This window comes from Ruditapes philippinarum, unplaced genomic scaffold (assembly GCF_026571515.1).
Source record: "Ruditapes philippinarum isolate M1 unplaced genomic scaffold, ASM2657151v2 ctg1703_1_1_1_1, whole genome shotgun sequence".
NCBI lineage: Eukaryota > Metazoa > Mollusca > Bivalvia > Venerida > Veneridae > Ruditapes > Ruditapes philippinarum.
Genome location: NW_026866780.1, coordinates 25,605 through 40,886, shown reverse-complemented (window position 1 = coordinate 40,886; position 15,282 = coordinate 25,605). Strand labels below are relative to the sequence as shown.

At 31.2% G+C, this 15,282-nt stretch overlaps 1 protein-coding gene across 5 annotated transcripts; it reads right to left on the bottom strand.

Annotated features, from left to right (window-relative positions):
- Positions 1 to 6,301: 6,301 nt before the first annotated feature.
- On the bottom strand, positions 6,302 to 13,102 carry LOC132733697 (uncharacterized). 5 transcript variants are annotated; one of them, XM_060720359.1, is made up of 5 exons: positions 12,950 to 13,092; positions 10,654 to 10,686; positions 9,894 to 9,968; positions 8,541 to 8,625; positions 6,302 to 8,026 (listed from the first exon to the last, which is right to left on the bottom strand). In XM_060720359.1, exons 1-5 carry the CDS (start codon positions 13,035 to 13,037, stop codon positions 7,840 to 7,842), a joined length of 468 nt encoding a protein of 155 aa, XP_060576342.1. In that variant the 5' UTR covers positions 13,038 to 13,092; the 3' UTR covers positions 6,302 to 7,839. The 5 variants fall into 5 exon arrangements, with proteins under 5 accessions (XP_060576342.1, XP_060576343.1, XP_060576344.1 ...); XM_060720360.1 differs by lacking the exon at positions 10,654 to 10,686 and having other exon boundaries at positions 12,950 to 13,102; XM_060720361.1 differs by lacking the exon at positions 9,894 to 9,968 and having other exon boundaries at positions 12,950 to 13,093.
- Between the last annotated feature and the right edge of the window lie 2,180 nt (positions 13,103 to 15,282).

Sequence of the window (15,282 nt, the reverse complement as noted above, 5' to 3'; positions counted from 1 at the left end):
AGAAATATAATGAGATTATGTGAGAGAATGCAGGTTTGACCTTCCTCTGGTCAAGGTCACACTAACAAGTTTCATGAATGGTTCTCTTCCCACATTTAAAGATTACAAAATTTGTATATTGATTACTCAAACTTTCATTCAGATGTATATAGTCCTGCCTTTGTGATGCTTATGTTTTTAAACATTAAAAAAATTTAAACCTTAAAAAAGAAAAGGATGATAAAATGTTTTTCCCTTTCAAAATTAAAACTGATTTAGGACATTTTAACCCCCCCCCATTTTTCTTGTAGAAACAATGAAAGGTTTTAGCTATATTTTCATCCATATAAACATACAAATGTTGCAGAAATTTTGCTATTCATTCAAAGAAAATATGTTGACATATTTTACTTTCACACGGGGGGGGGGGGGAATCACGTGACCTTGTATAGTAATACCCACGAGAAAATGGCTACTGCTGAGCCCCGGTAAGTACCTTATTATGTTAAATTAAGGTAGCAAACGTTTCTTAAATCAAAATAAAGCCTAGCGTATCATATGCGCGGTAATTTTTATGCCACCGCAGCATCTGCGATGCGGTGGCATATAGCGATTCACCTGTGTGTGTGTGCGTGTGTGTGTGTGTTTGTTTGTTTGTTTGTGTGTGTGTGTGTTATATAGATTATATAGTGAACTTAAAAAATCTTCTTGTGAAAAACCACTAGTCCAATTTCAACCAAACTTGGCAGGATTGATCCTTGGGTGAAGCGCTTCCAAAGTTGTTCAAAGAATTTCATTCCATGCAGAAATCTGGTTGCCATGGCAACCAAAAGGAATTATAAGAATAAATTAAAAAAATCTTCTTGTAAAGACCCAAAAGGCCTAGAGCTTAGATATTTTGCATAAGGCATTGTCTGGTAGACCTCTACCAAGATTGTTCAAATTATAGCCCTGGGGTCAAAATCGGCCCCGCCCCGGGGGTCATTGATTTTCACTATATATAGATATAGTAAAAACTTAAAATACTTTCTTGTAAAGACCCAAAAGGCCTAGAGCTTAGATATTTTGCATAAGGCATTGTCTGGTAGACCCTTACCAAGATTGTTCAAATTATAGCCCTGGGGTCAAAATCGGCCCCGCCCCGGGGGTCTTTGATTTTCACTATATGTACATATAGTAAAAACTTAAAATACCTTCTTGTAAAGACTCAAAAGCCTAGAGCTTAGATATTTTGCATAAGGCATTGTCTGGTAGACCTCTACCCAGATTGTTCAAATTATAGGCCTGGGATCAAAATAGGCCCCGCCCCGGAGGTCATTGGTTTTCCTAAAATGTATATAGTAAAAACTTATAGTAAAAACTTTAAAACAATTTCTTCTAGCAATTGACAAATGCTAGAGGTTAGATATTTGGCATGAAACATTGTGAAGTGAACTTCTAGCAAGATTGCTCAAATTATAGCCCTGGGGTCAAAATTGCCCCCGCCCCGGGGGTCATTGATTTTCAATATATACATATAGTAAATAAAAAAAAATCTTATTGTCTGAAGGTACAAGGCTTAGAGCTTTAATATTTGTTAAATGATATCATCTATAGGTACTCTACCAAAGTTGTTCAAATTTTGCCTCTAGTGTCAAAATTAGCCCCGCCCCAGGGGCCATAGGTTTTCCTTATATGTATATAGTAAAAACTTAAAAAAATCATCTTCTCTAGATTTACAAAGGCTAGAGTTAAGATATTTTGCATGAAACATTATGTAGTGAACCTCTAGCAGGATTGTAAAAACTGGTCAAAATTTTCCCCATCCCCAGGGGTCATTGATTTTCACTATGTACATATAGTAAAAAATTAAAAAATCTTCTTGTCTTAAGGTACAAGGCTTAGAGCTTTGATATTTGGTATATAGTATTATCTATTGGTCCTTTACTAAAGTTGTTTTAATAATGCCCCTAGTGTTAAAATTGCACTGCCCCAGAGGCGATAGTTTTCCTTATATGTATAAAGTAAAAACTTGAAAAATCCTCTTCTCAGAATTGAAAAATCCTCTTCTCTGAATTGACAAAGGCTAGAGGTTAAATATATGGCATGAGACTTTGCGAAGTGAACCTTTACCAAGATTGTTCAAATTATAGCCCTGGGGTCAAAATTGGTTCTGCCCCGGGGGTCATTAATTTTCATTATGTACATATAGTAAAAAAAAAAAAATATTTTTGTCTGAAGGTACAAGGCATAGAGCTTTGATGTTTGCTATATTATATATATCATCTATAGGTCCTCTACCAAAGTTGTTCAAATTTTTCCCCTGGTGTTAAAATTGGCCGTGCCCGGGGGCAGTGATTCTCATTATGTACACATAGTAAAAACAGAAAATAAAACAAATGTTTTCTGAATGGGAGAAAGCTACAGCTTAGATATTTGACTTGAAATGTTGTTTGGTGGACCTGTATCAAGATTGTTTTGAATTAAACCCTTGGGTCCAAAATTTTGCCTTGCCCAAGGGGACAGTGACCTACTTTCTTGTCCTTTGATGTACAGCAATGAAATTTTGACCATGTGCACAGTTTTAGTTGTAAAATTGAATTTTGATATCAGGTGACCTAGATTTTGATGATGTGACCTACCTTCTTGTCCTTTGATGTACAGCTATGAAATTTGAACCATGTGCACAGATTAAGATGTAAAGTGAACTTTGATATCAGCTGACCTAGATTTTGACAAAGTGTCTTACTGTGTTGTCCTTTGATGTAGTCATGAAATTTAGGCTGTTTGAAATATGACCTTCACCACCAAATTCACTAGACTTGAGTGCATTGATATATTCCTACTCTGATCTTTTATTGAGTTAACAACAGATTTAACCACTAATCTGATAAGAATTAGATAGGTCAGGGATCTATGCATTATGACAATCTACAAAATTGAATAGAAACAAAAAAAATCGGTTCCTACACTACTATTTAGTGTTGTATTAATGCGGTGGCATAGCATTTTTCTCAAATGCAATCTTGTCTTCAAATGACAATACAAAGTGCATTATCCTACGTTTTGTGGTTTTTGAGAACATTGTTTGAATTGTGTCAAAATTGCACATTCAGCGATAGTAATTCGCACGAAGCGATATAACTTGGTACCAAAATAAATGAAAATAAGCCTTCTTTTTGCACTTAAGACACCAAATCAATCATTTTATTGACATCTTTTCTTGTAGGATTCCATATAAAATTTTGTTCGAAGGTCTGTATCCTACAAATGTTCTTTGCAAGTGTTTAGTAAGTAAAACGAACAATTTCTGGATAGTAAGTTGCACGAAAACAAAATAGTAAGTTTCACGCACAGTTTCCAATAGCTTACTAAAATGTGACGAAACTATCTTATAATTCTTTTTGTTACCAATTTGCAGAGACATAGATAACAGAGATAAGCAGCTCCTATTACTCCATTGAAATATCACTCATGCTTATCAAAAAGTGAAAAATTGGGCATTTTGTAGCAAATAAAACTTAATGGATGTACATTTGATCCTTTAATATTTTATACCATTTGAAACGTAAATCTTTTATCTATTGCTGCATGTTAAAATATTGGTAACTTTCCATGCCTTTCACTTAGAAAATGGGAACTGTAAATATTTTTACCTGCAGCCATAAACAAATGCATAAGCTCTCAGAAAATATATTATTTTACTGCTTTTGATATTTGGTTAATAAGTTTTATTTGCTACAGCAGGCACGCGTGATATTTTAACTAGCTAGGAAGTTGCCTATCTCTGTAACCTATGTCTCTGCAATTTGCAAGTATATTCCGTCTACGGTGACAGAGAAACAAATATCGAGAAAGTATTTTAATTATATTTCATATTATTTCATAATACATGTATTCATATATTCATATAATTTCATAAAAGATTACTTAATTTAAAAAAAAATAAATGAGACATTGACATTGATACTCAACAATGTACGTTACACTTGGCCCTTTTTCACATAAGACTGGACCCACATCCGTTATCTGTAAAACAAGATATATAAAATAATAACTGTGCAGAAGGAAATTTTACAACACCATCATTTACTTTTCAGTATCTGCAATTTGGACCAAAAACGCAAAGGAGAAGGAATTCGCTATATCACATTGATATTTAATGCCATCATAGAACTGGTATACAAAGTTTTTATTAAATTCATTCCTTTATACACTGGCAGATTTTATAAATAAACCTAAGAAAGTTTGTTAAAACTTTATGTATTACTATTCGCTTATTTTCTTACCATCTGCAAATGTGTTGCCTCGTAAACTCTTACTTTTTGTTTGTGATAGAATAAGTAAATAAGATATTCCGGGCGTCCATGACCGAGTGGTTAAAGTCCCTGATTTTTATACACATGCTTCTCACTGCTATGGATTCTTTCATCAAACTAGCTAAGAAAACGTCAGTGCTTTAACTCAGGTGTTTACTCCACTTGCCTTCACTTTAAAAAGTATAAATATCTTTGACCGTTTGATTTCAAATATTCGTTTTTCTTTAAAGGTCCATTATGCCTCTGAAATGCTATCATTTTTATTTTTAAAAAACTGTTTATTTTTGGTATCTTGTTACAGTTTCCGAAAACATACTCATTTGCTAGATACTCAAACTATCTTTTGCATCTTTGGTTCTGTTGGCAATTGGTATACCTTTAGTGAATAAGCATTTTGTATGGAAGTCAAAAAAGTCAAAATACTACTTTGTTTACATTTTGCTACCTTTACGACACATCACTTAATGCTCAGTGCTACCTTTTTCAATTGTAATAAAATACTATTATGCGTTTCATCCATTATTTGAACATTATCAAACACGTGTTTGACATTTCTAAAGAATTAAAACGATATGGATTTCTGAGGCACAATGTGCCTTTTATCATAACTTGAATCACTGTATCATTGTATTTTTTTTTTTTTTTTTTTTTTTTTTTTTTTTTTTTTTGTAAGAAGTTATTTTGTTCTTGCGAATTCTTAAATATATTTTCATAAAATTAAGTAACATAGTGACTAAATGTAACAAATACCGCCATATAAAAAACATAAGCGTTCAATTTATAAACATCACCATACCAAATAACAAGTAATTATATTTGTTCATCTTTTTTTATAATTACAGTTAAATGAGGGCCAAGACACACCTGACACTGCAGAGGTCAAAGAACTACTATCGCAACAGAAAAATAACACTGAGCCGTGTAATATTAAATCCCATCAAAAGTTCATTTGATATATTAGAAAAACAACCAATTAAGCATTCATCCTATAGACAAAAAGTAAAATATTTGATCTTGAATAATTGAAATAAGTATTTTCTATCTCTTTACATATGAACTTTAACTTTCTTTTAATGTATATGTATGCTAAGGGAAACTGTGCGTGAAACTTACTATTTTGTTTTCGTGCAACTTACTATCCAGAAATTGTTCGTTTTACTTACTAAACACTTGCAAAGAACATTTGTAGGCTACATACCTTCAAAAATATTTTTTTATGGACTTCTACGATAACAGATGTCAATAAAATGATTGATTTGGTGTCTTAAGTGCAAAAAGAAGGCTTATTTTCATTTATTTTGGTACCAAGTTATATCGCTTCGTGCGAATTACTATCGCTGAATGTGCAATTTTGACACAATTCAAACAATGTTCTCAAAAACCACAAAACGTAGGATAATGCACTTTGTATTGTCATTTGAAGAAAATTACCGCGCATATGATACGCTAGGCTTTGTTTTGATTAAAGAAATGTTTGTCACCTTAATTTAACATAATAAGGTACTTACCGGGGCTCAGCAGTAGCCATTTTCTCGTGGGTATTACTATACAAAGTCACGTGATCCCCCCCCCTCCCGTGTAAATAGTTTGAGAAAAATACAAATGTGAATGTTGAAAATCGTTTTAAAATGGAATATATATTTCATGCACTCACAGATTTTGTGATTAATAATAATAACTTTATTTTGAGGTGTAATATTAAGATGATTCATCAATATGTCTTCAAGTTCCATTAAGTAGCTATACACCAATTAATAATAAATAACAAATTGATGTATGTAAAAATGTATTTCATGACATATGTATTGCGAGAAGGCATCAACATTTGAACAAGATATTAAACATAATATATATATGTATTATATGAATTATCTCATTGATACAGAGATTTTATTGACAAACATAAGTACAAAATGTTGATATCAAGATACCAAACTACTTCACTGTCACACATAAAATATAATAATTCTGACTAGCTTAGTGTATGATATTTGTGCATACATTAATATAACGCGAGTCCTTAGATTCAATAAATTTTACATAAACAACATTTTAAAATATTGCACAACAAAGAAATTCAGATTGGATTGGAAAACAAGTAAAACATACTTAGTCTATGTCAATTTCTCTCCAATATTTTCAAAAAAGATACAAATATGTTGCAGTAAGATGTAAGTGCCAGCTTGTACAATGTACAATGAAGAATAAGATATTTGAGTGTAAAATTATCACTATAGAGAGACTATTTTAGTAAGGTAACACCAGAGTACTTCTTACCCAAGTTAATAGCCTACTTCTACATTAATGTATCAGTCTTTGTCAAAGTTCTTATTATTCCAATTAATTAACATTATTTTAGGTAAATATTGTTCAACTGAGTGTAGAATATTTACATGATCACATTTTCATTCTTCAATTTTGTTTATTATGCACTAAGAAAAAACAAATATTTAAAAGTATAAATTCTATCAACAATTATAACTCACAATCGTTTTCATGTAAGTGATTGTGACATCTTGTTTTCCCCAAATATATCTAATTGTGTTACATGTTAACACAAGTTCCCATTAAATGATTTGTTGTCTTTAAGATTATGTCATACATGAACTATGGAAATGAATTTATCTTTCAATCAAAGACTATAATATATTAAAAATTGATTATTAATTATTACCATTTTGATACTACTTGTACTTTCAAAGTATAATGTAAAAACCACGTTTTTTCCTTTAAAATGAAAAAAGGTTTGAATTAATGTAACATGTACAAAGAATAAATGCTCTCAATGTTCACCTGACAGTGAACTTATAAATTTTTCTTTATGTTGCAGTAATTAATTCATGGTAAAACATATTATTTACAGTTGTATTAATTGTTTAAGTTCTACATATTCCGCCTAAATATCAATAAATTACAAAGCTTCGATACAGGTCGCAGATTATATTAAAATGTGAAAATATAGATCTAGTATATGAAGGAACATATAGTAACTGAATAAGAGTTAAAACAGGAAATATTTTGATGGTTAATATAATGAAATACTATCTCTATATTGGAAGCAATAAATAAAACCCTATTATTAAAACAAAGCTCAACTGAGGAAAGAAAGTATCTTTGAATTTTTTTTAAATTTAGTCCAGCAAAAAGATTGATGGCCAAGCGTTATACATCTCTATGTAAACTTTTGTATAAATATATTTTTATTTCTTAAATCATTTTGCGCATATGTATAATTCCTTTATAACAGTTTTATGTGTATAACACCGAAAAAACGTTCGCACTTTCTAGAGTCATTATGAAGAATGTTCTTTACATATAGACATATTAAAAAGAATAAGGGTTGCAATGTTACAAGAAAGATCTTATTTTAATTTCTAGTATTTTTAACCCACCACAATTTTTATTACTACATATTATGCCCTTTGTACTACTTATTGTTTAATTAAGTATATAACTAGAAAATGACACAATATATATCACATTGCTGGATTAATCACCATGATTTTGTCCACAGATTGCCAACAGTCCTTTCCACATCTCATGTTTAACATAATCTTGAAGATCACAATTCATCCTCGGAATCACTTTCATACATATTTGGATCTTTTTGTAGAGATTTATATTCACTACCACGATTGTTTATGTTTTTAGTTCGACTTAATTCTTGTGTTGTGTCGACATAGACCCCTGCGCTCTGTGAAGATTGCATGAGTACTTTTGTTCTACGTGTATACTCGAGATCTCGTTCTCTGGAATACAAAGAATGCATTACTTATCATGTACAATAAGTTAACTAATCTAACCCATTTATATTCTTGTTTTATTTATTTTAGAAAAACAGTATACATGTGTTTACGATAGGTAATAAATAGTAATTTAAGGTACAATCAACTAACATCCATTGTCATGTACTCATTTATCCAAGATTCTTTGTACATTTCGAAACAACATGATGGGTTCGTTAGTTCAATCTCCTTTTATTTTACAAAATAGATCTCTGTGTTTGAAATTTATTTCTCAATGATAAAAGTTATCCAGACAAGATTTCATCTATCACGTCAGCAAACATTTAAATAGCGTTTTGATAGACATATCAACATGGTTATTGGTGTTTCAAATAGTTGTGCAGCATTGTTACTTGCAGTGGTAAACTTTGTGATTGCTAATCTTAATTGGATTATTTGCGATAATACCATGCAGTAAAGAGAATGTGCTTGTAAATGAGACATATGGCGACAAACAAAGGTAGCTAGCAATACGAACCTTTTCTTCCTTATATACATGACACATGCAAATGTTATGAAGCCTATTGAAATAAGAACTCCAAACACTGCACCTGCTATTGCACCTGTAAATAAATAAGTAAACTTACCAGAAAATACAAAATCAGCACTTTCGATTGTTATTTGTTTAATGAGTATTGTTTAACAAGTATTCGACGTAATAGTTAATAGTCATTTTATCGGACTCATTGGTTGTCACCTTCTTATACTTTATCCTCACTGTTAAATAGGGAGGATAAAATGTGGAAAGTTCTATATATTGTACATTTTTTTCAATAAGAAGACTAAGGAAACATTAGAAGACTAAGCAAACATGATGTAAGATACATGTATATACAATTTCACATTAGCATACCAGTCAAATAGGATACCTGTACACAATGGGAAACAGGAGAAGCAACTTCGTTAAATTTTGCCTCTTTAATGTATACATTGTATTTCCAGAGTCCAAAACACCCATATCAAATGCATATCACACTTCATAATTTTATAGCTTCGTTTTCATTTTAGCGTCTAAATGCATATCGTATCCCATACAGTTATCCAAAACATCTATATCAAATGCTCCATCTAGCCTCCTTTTCATATTAAGGTCCCAAAATTCATATCAATTCCTTAAAATCTTACTTTAAGTAACAAAGTTCTGTCAAAATGTCAAAAAATATGCAATAAAGAGGTCATTATACATTGTTGAGTAACAATACTGGTTCTATTGGACTCGTACACAGCTACACAACCTATACCCGACTCGGCTAGCGTCTCGTCCAATATAAATTTGACAATTGTGTACTCGTCCAATCGAATCAGTATTGAACTCAACAATGTATAATAATCGCATTGTAACCATATAAGAAAAAAAAACAGTATTCGGGGAAATTTCATATGTTACAAGATTTGACAAAGCATTAAAGGAACTCCACTGAGGTACAAAAGCCTAAAACACAAAAGTTTCATTTCTAATATCAGCTAGGGCACTTAAAACAGAAATATATGTAAAAGATAGATAGAAATAAATTCAAAAAAGGCGTATTTTGTGCGCTCCTTAGCTCGATTCAAGTAAAAAGCGTTGATTGGAAAAAAAAAACGCTTTTCAATTTCGGGTCATTTTGCACTTTCAAATATAATATTCTGGAAAAAAACGGAGTGAGAGAACGATATGAAATTTTGAACACGAGTTATTGGTCTAGATCTACATCAAATTGAAAAATTATATTCAGTCCCGTCATGTCATAAACCTTTTTTTCACGACTGTGAAATAACAGGAAAGAGGCCAAATTAGCTAGCATCGTAAATGGGTTACAGCAATATTTGAAAGTCCGCACAAATCCCTTACCTGCCTCAGCCTTTACCGGATCAAAGTCGTTACCTGGCAGCTCTGTAGACTGTGTGGTGTTGACATGATCTAAAACTATAAATACATGTATACCATTAATATACAGACTTATATTAGTAACTTCATAAATACAAAATAGGTGTGACAAAAATAAACAACTTCATTAATAACATATCGATATCTTACTTATTCCCTAGCTCCTATAAACGGACGCAAGATGTCCGAAAACACGCCCCTTTATCAATTTTACAGCGTTTCTTCATAAAACAATGTTCACTTCTGTATCAATTAATATAATTATATGTACATAAACAAATACCAGATATGTTTTTATAATCCATGTTTGAAACCAAACCAAATATAAATGTAGAACACTGGTTTTAATGTTACTATATATAGAATTTATAGCTGTTATCTAATGTCTTAAATTCACTACCCTCTTCCTGTTACAACTCGACTTCGATAACAGTTACATACTTACACCGTAGTACATATATACTTAGTTACAACAAGTAAAATGAGATCATATGTATGCGTGAAACTGTGTGAATAAATGCATCTTTAATCAGCTGATTAATGTATTATAAAGAAAATGCACACTCGGTTAACATTTAAGTTTAATTTTACTTAACGAGTACAATAGCGTAAATCGAATAATCAGTATTTAATTAAGAAAACTAAAGTTATATTATATATTTCCCGTGTGATGTGCTATATAAATATCTAGGCGTGCATTACAATCTGCGCACAAATTCCTTACCTGCCTCGGCCTTTACTGGATCAAAGTCGTTACCTGGCAAAGAAAAAAACTGATTTTCTCAACATAACTTAATATACTCGTATAATAGAACGTTTTTATGAATAACTGTTTTACACGTTCCCTTAAATAAAATGGGCTATTGGTATTTTTTAAATGTTACACAATTGCAACATAACTTTGCCTTGAAAACATGATGTACCGTGCTTTATTTGGGGAGAGGTGATATATAAGTTGGATATTACAGTCGTCCACACTGCATTATTTGAATCTATCGACATTTGTTTTTGTAGATATTTATATCAGTGATCAACAATGGGTTCTTCTGCCTTAGCGGTTTGATTTATCCAGTTCAATAAGAAAACTCGTTTTATTTGGGAGGTTCACGTATAATAGACTATGACAATGGAATATAGAGTGAAAACTTCGAGAAAGATAATTAGGTTCTCTACTGTTTTTATGTAAATGGTAATTTCTGTCTCTTCGAACTGTTCAAAATATTAATAATAGAACAGAACAGAACATATACTCATCATAACATACATATACATGTATATATATTACAATGCACGTATCAAGAAATAATGTCATAATAGATTCAATATTATATTCACATATATAAACTACATGCAAAACATGACATAGTTAAAACAAGTTGATTGAGAATATCAAAATATAGATTTCTACATTAATAATATCATATTGATATGCTAATGTACCAAATTGTCTCGTCTTTCAAACGCTTAAATACAAAATATTGCTAATTTTCTAATAACCAATTTTCTTTCTGCGTTTAACAATTGTAATTGCAATTGTAAACTTTAGGATTTTCAGTAAAGTATCTTGAAATGTACATACTTTTAAAATCGCTATAAATTAAACATATTAATATAAAATGAAATTCGTCCCCTGTATCCCCGGACATACATAATGCGCATTTTCTCTGACTTCTTCCAATACCCCATGTGTCTTCCATATTCAATATGTAGTTTATGGAAACGTGAATCTTATTTTTGCAAGTACTGATCTGTGTTTTGCATTTTCTAATAAATTAAGATAAATAGACCTTTAATATTTAACTTTAATATTTAATACAATTGCAAGGAAGAGCATAACGCCATGTCAGCTCGCCATTGGGTTACATAATATATATCTCCGAGACGTGATCTGAATACTGGTATACAATTTTTAATATTAATCGATTCTGGAAATAATCAAACTTCGGCCTTTTTAAAAATGTCTCGAACTTTTGATATCCAATTGACAACATTTGAGTTATTTGATAGATCATTTCTTTGAGAACTTAGAATAGTTGTTAAAATGCAGTTTTGACTCTTATATAATTATGCAACAATATTTTGCTATTCTTACATATCTTTCAATATACAGAGGAAATGTACCTAGTTCAGAATAGAGTAGTTGTTGACATTTTAATATTTATAACCATTTACAAAATTTTCTTTGCTCACGTTTGATATTTTCTGATTTGTTAAAGCCCCATACTTCACAACTATAATTCAAAATAGATAAAACATAAACATCGAACAAATTGAACATTATTTCTATAGATATATCTAACTCTTTTGTACTGTTAAGTAAAGAGTTCATTGCTCCACTATGGGTATTCGTTGCTGCTACAGTAAGTAAGTAAGTACAAATGAACCTATAGACTGATTCATTTTTTGATAAAATAATAAATAAAAAACAAATAAAAACAAAGCAAAGGAAAACAAGTAAATAATTGCACCAAACTGAATATGACTTCATTCAAACAATCAACAGAAACACTTAAGAACATCGTTATACTATATAACTGATGAATAAAAAGAATCGTCTTAATTGTATTTTAATTAAGTTTTCTCTTAAAACCGGAAAATGCCACATTTTAATTCACTTTTTATCACAAACATCAAAGGGTCATTATGCCCCAGAAATGATTTTAATCTTATTTCTCAAAAGCTTTTTCATGTATTTTTTATAAATTCCATGCAAAAAGTAACTCATAGCCCAACTACCCCAATCATCTTTTCCTTCTGTTGCTTTTAGCAATTAATACATTTATATAGTGATTTTGCATGGAAGGCATGCAAATACTACTTTGTCCGGATGACAAATTATTTCACATTTACATACATTTAACTGTATTTTCTTCAGGTAACAAGCATTTAACATGCTATACAACCATCGTTTATATTTTCTAAAACTCATATGTGCTATTTCAAAAGAAGTAAAAATGTATTCGTTTTCTGAACATTAAGGCATGTAGAATGTTTATCAAGTAAACTAAATTGTTGCTTACGTGTTTTGGTAGTTATATGGTTAAAAATAAATCCGTAACAAACTGAAAACAAAACACTTAGATATAAAGATACACCAATGAGAGACATATTCACAACCTAAAAGTCAAATATCTTCAGCTTTTGAATACATGATGGTTAGTAATTTTATATCAGATTCAACCTGATAGTGATAATAAAAGTAAACACTGTACAATTAGATAATAAAGAGGGCATAGTCAAAAGGGATAATTCAGAAAACAAATATGGTCGATTCGGCATGAACTTTGATTGATAAATGATAAAAATGAAACGAACTAGTATCCAACATTAGTTCAGTAATTTAGTTATTCTTGCTTCACTGTGTTGCAAGCTCTACGGTCGCAAATGTGTGGATGGTGCACTGTCAAATTATTATCGCAGGGCTCTGAGCTTTTCTTACACTTCTTCTATCTAGGATTTGAAAACTGTTCTGATATATTACAGTACAGTTTTTTCACTTGATTCATATAGGAAAAAGCTCGATTGATTGAGGGTTTTTTTTTGCACCTGCTATATATCGGTTGAGATTTTTACGGAGATTCAAAGGGGCATATGGTCAAAGGGGGCATGGGGTCAGACCTGGGGATGATTACATTGATCAGTATTTGATTTAATTACAATTACTTTCAGATTTTATTGCAATTGATTACAATTGATTACTTAGACTTGCTTCTGTAATCAATTAAATTACAATTACTTTAAGAAAGTAATTGATTGATAATTGATTACATTCCATGTATAACTATAAACAAAAGTTTCTTAATGCTATTTAATATACAAGTACACATTATATACATTATATACACAAGGGATTTCCAGCTCATTAACAGTCATTATTTTAACACACTTTTAGCTACTGTCACATCACTTTATCATATTTTAGCATTGCACTTTAGCAACGGTAGGCATGTTGCTTCGCATTTGCAACGGATTCTAAAATCTGCTTTAAACTGTAGTCCTTTTTTTCGACTTGGAACTGGTGCCAGAATTGACAGAAATAAAATATTTACGGCTATTTTCTTTTCCGAATCGAGCAACATTTGTCTTGGAAATTATGCCGAAAATGACGTCAATGCCACGTGGTATTGCCACACTGTATCTGGTATTTTTATCTGGGGTTTCCATTTGAAACTTAAGTGATTTCTGTAATAAAAGAAAAATATTGATATTGCGATAAAACAGAAACTCGTAAGTAACCGGGGTATAACAGTGGCTGGAGCGATATCTCGGGATGTTTCTGCAAAAAAATCGTCCCGGGCTTACGGCTTCCGACATTTTTTTGGCAGCAACCAGGTTTTCAATAAAACGATTTTTGTAATAAATTTATTGCAAAACTAGTTGCTATGACATAATTTTGTTGCAGTTTTTTTGACAACCAGTTTGTAACATATGCCTGCACACTTACGACCGTCTTACAACTCAGTGTGCTTGATATGTAAAATACTTTAAAAATGCATTGGAAAAATAAGTTTTAATCGTAGCCATTGATGTTAGCAAAGTGATTTATGGAAAGCACAATACGAGAGATGATCCAAAATTACGCGAAATTTGTTTATAATTCAGTTGTTTTTTTATTAAATTTATACCGGCGTAATGTTAGATGTTTCATCTATTTAATTGCAAACTATAATCGGTATAATGACATCCAGTAAATTATATACATATGTCATTTGAATGTTGAATTCTTGTGGAATAAAGATTTATGTGTGGAATGCAGTTTTGAAATAGGGAACCAAGACAAAGCCCTTGAATGTGACCTCTGTGATAATTGGCTCTGTTACGACTGCATAGGGCCTACATGTACGAAATTAAATTTAGCAAAATTTCCAGCGCATTGAACAACAGCATAGATAATTCGAATTAAGTCTTATAATATTATGTTTGATTTTGTGTTTTTAGCTTATTTTCATTCATTTTTGGTAGATCTAAAACGCGTCATGTGAATTTTTAAAGCTGAATTCAACGTGCAATTTTCACTCTGACACAATTCAAACAATGCCATAACTTGTTCTCGAAAATCATAAAACGTAGGAGAGAGTACTTGGTATTTAAATTTGAAGAAAGTCACGTGTAAGCTTGTTCCCCTGCCCCCCAGCCCCACCCCCCCCCCCCCCCTCGTGAGTGACGGTTGCTACGTGTGAAATGTGATTATTTTCATACCACTAGATGAAAATAAATCCCGTCTTTATAGAAAAAAAACTTTACAGTGAAAAATACTTAAACTGAAAATATGCATTTAAGATCTAGATCTATAGATCTATGTTACCAAAATTTCATTGATAACTTGGAAGATCCCTCCCCGATCACTCCTTTT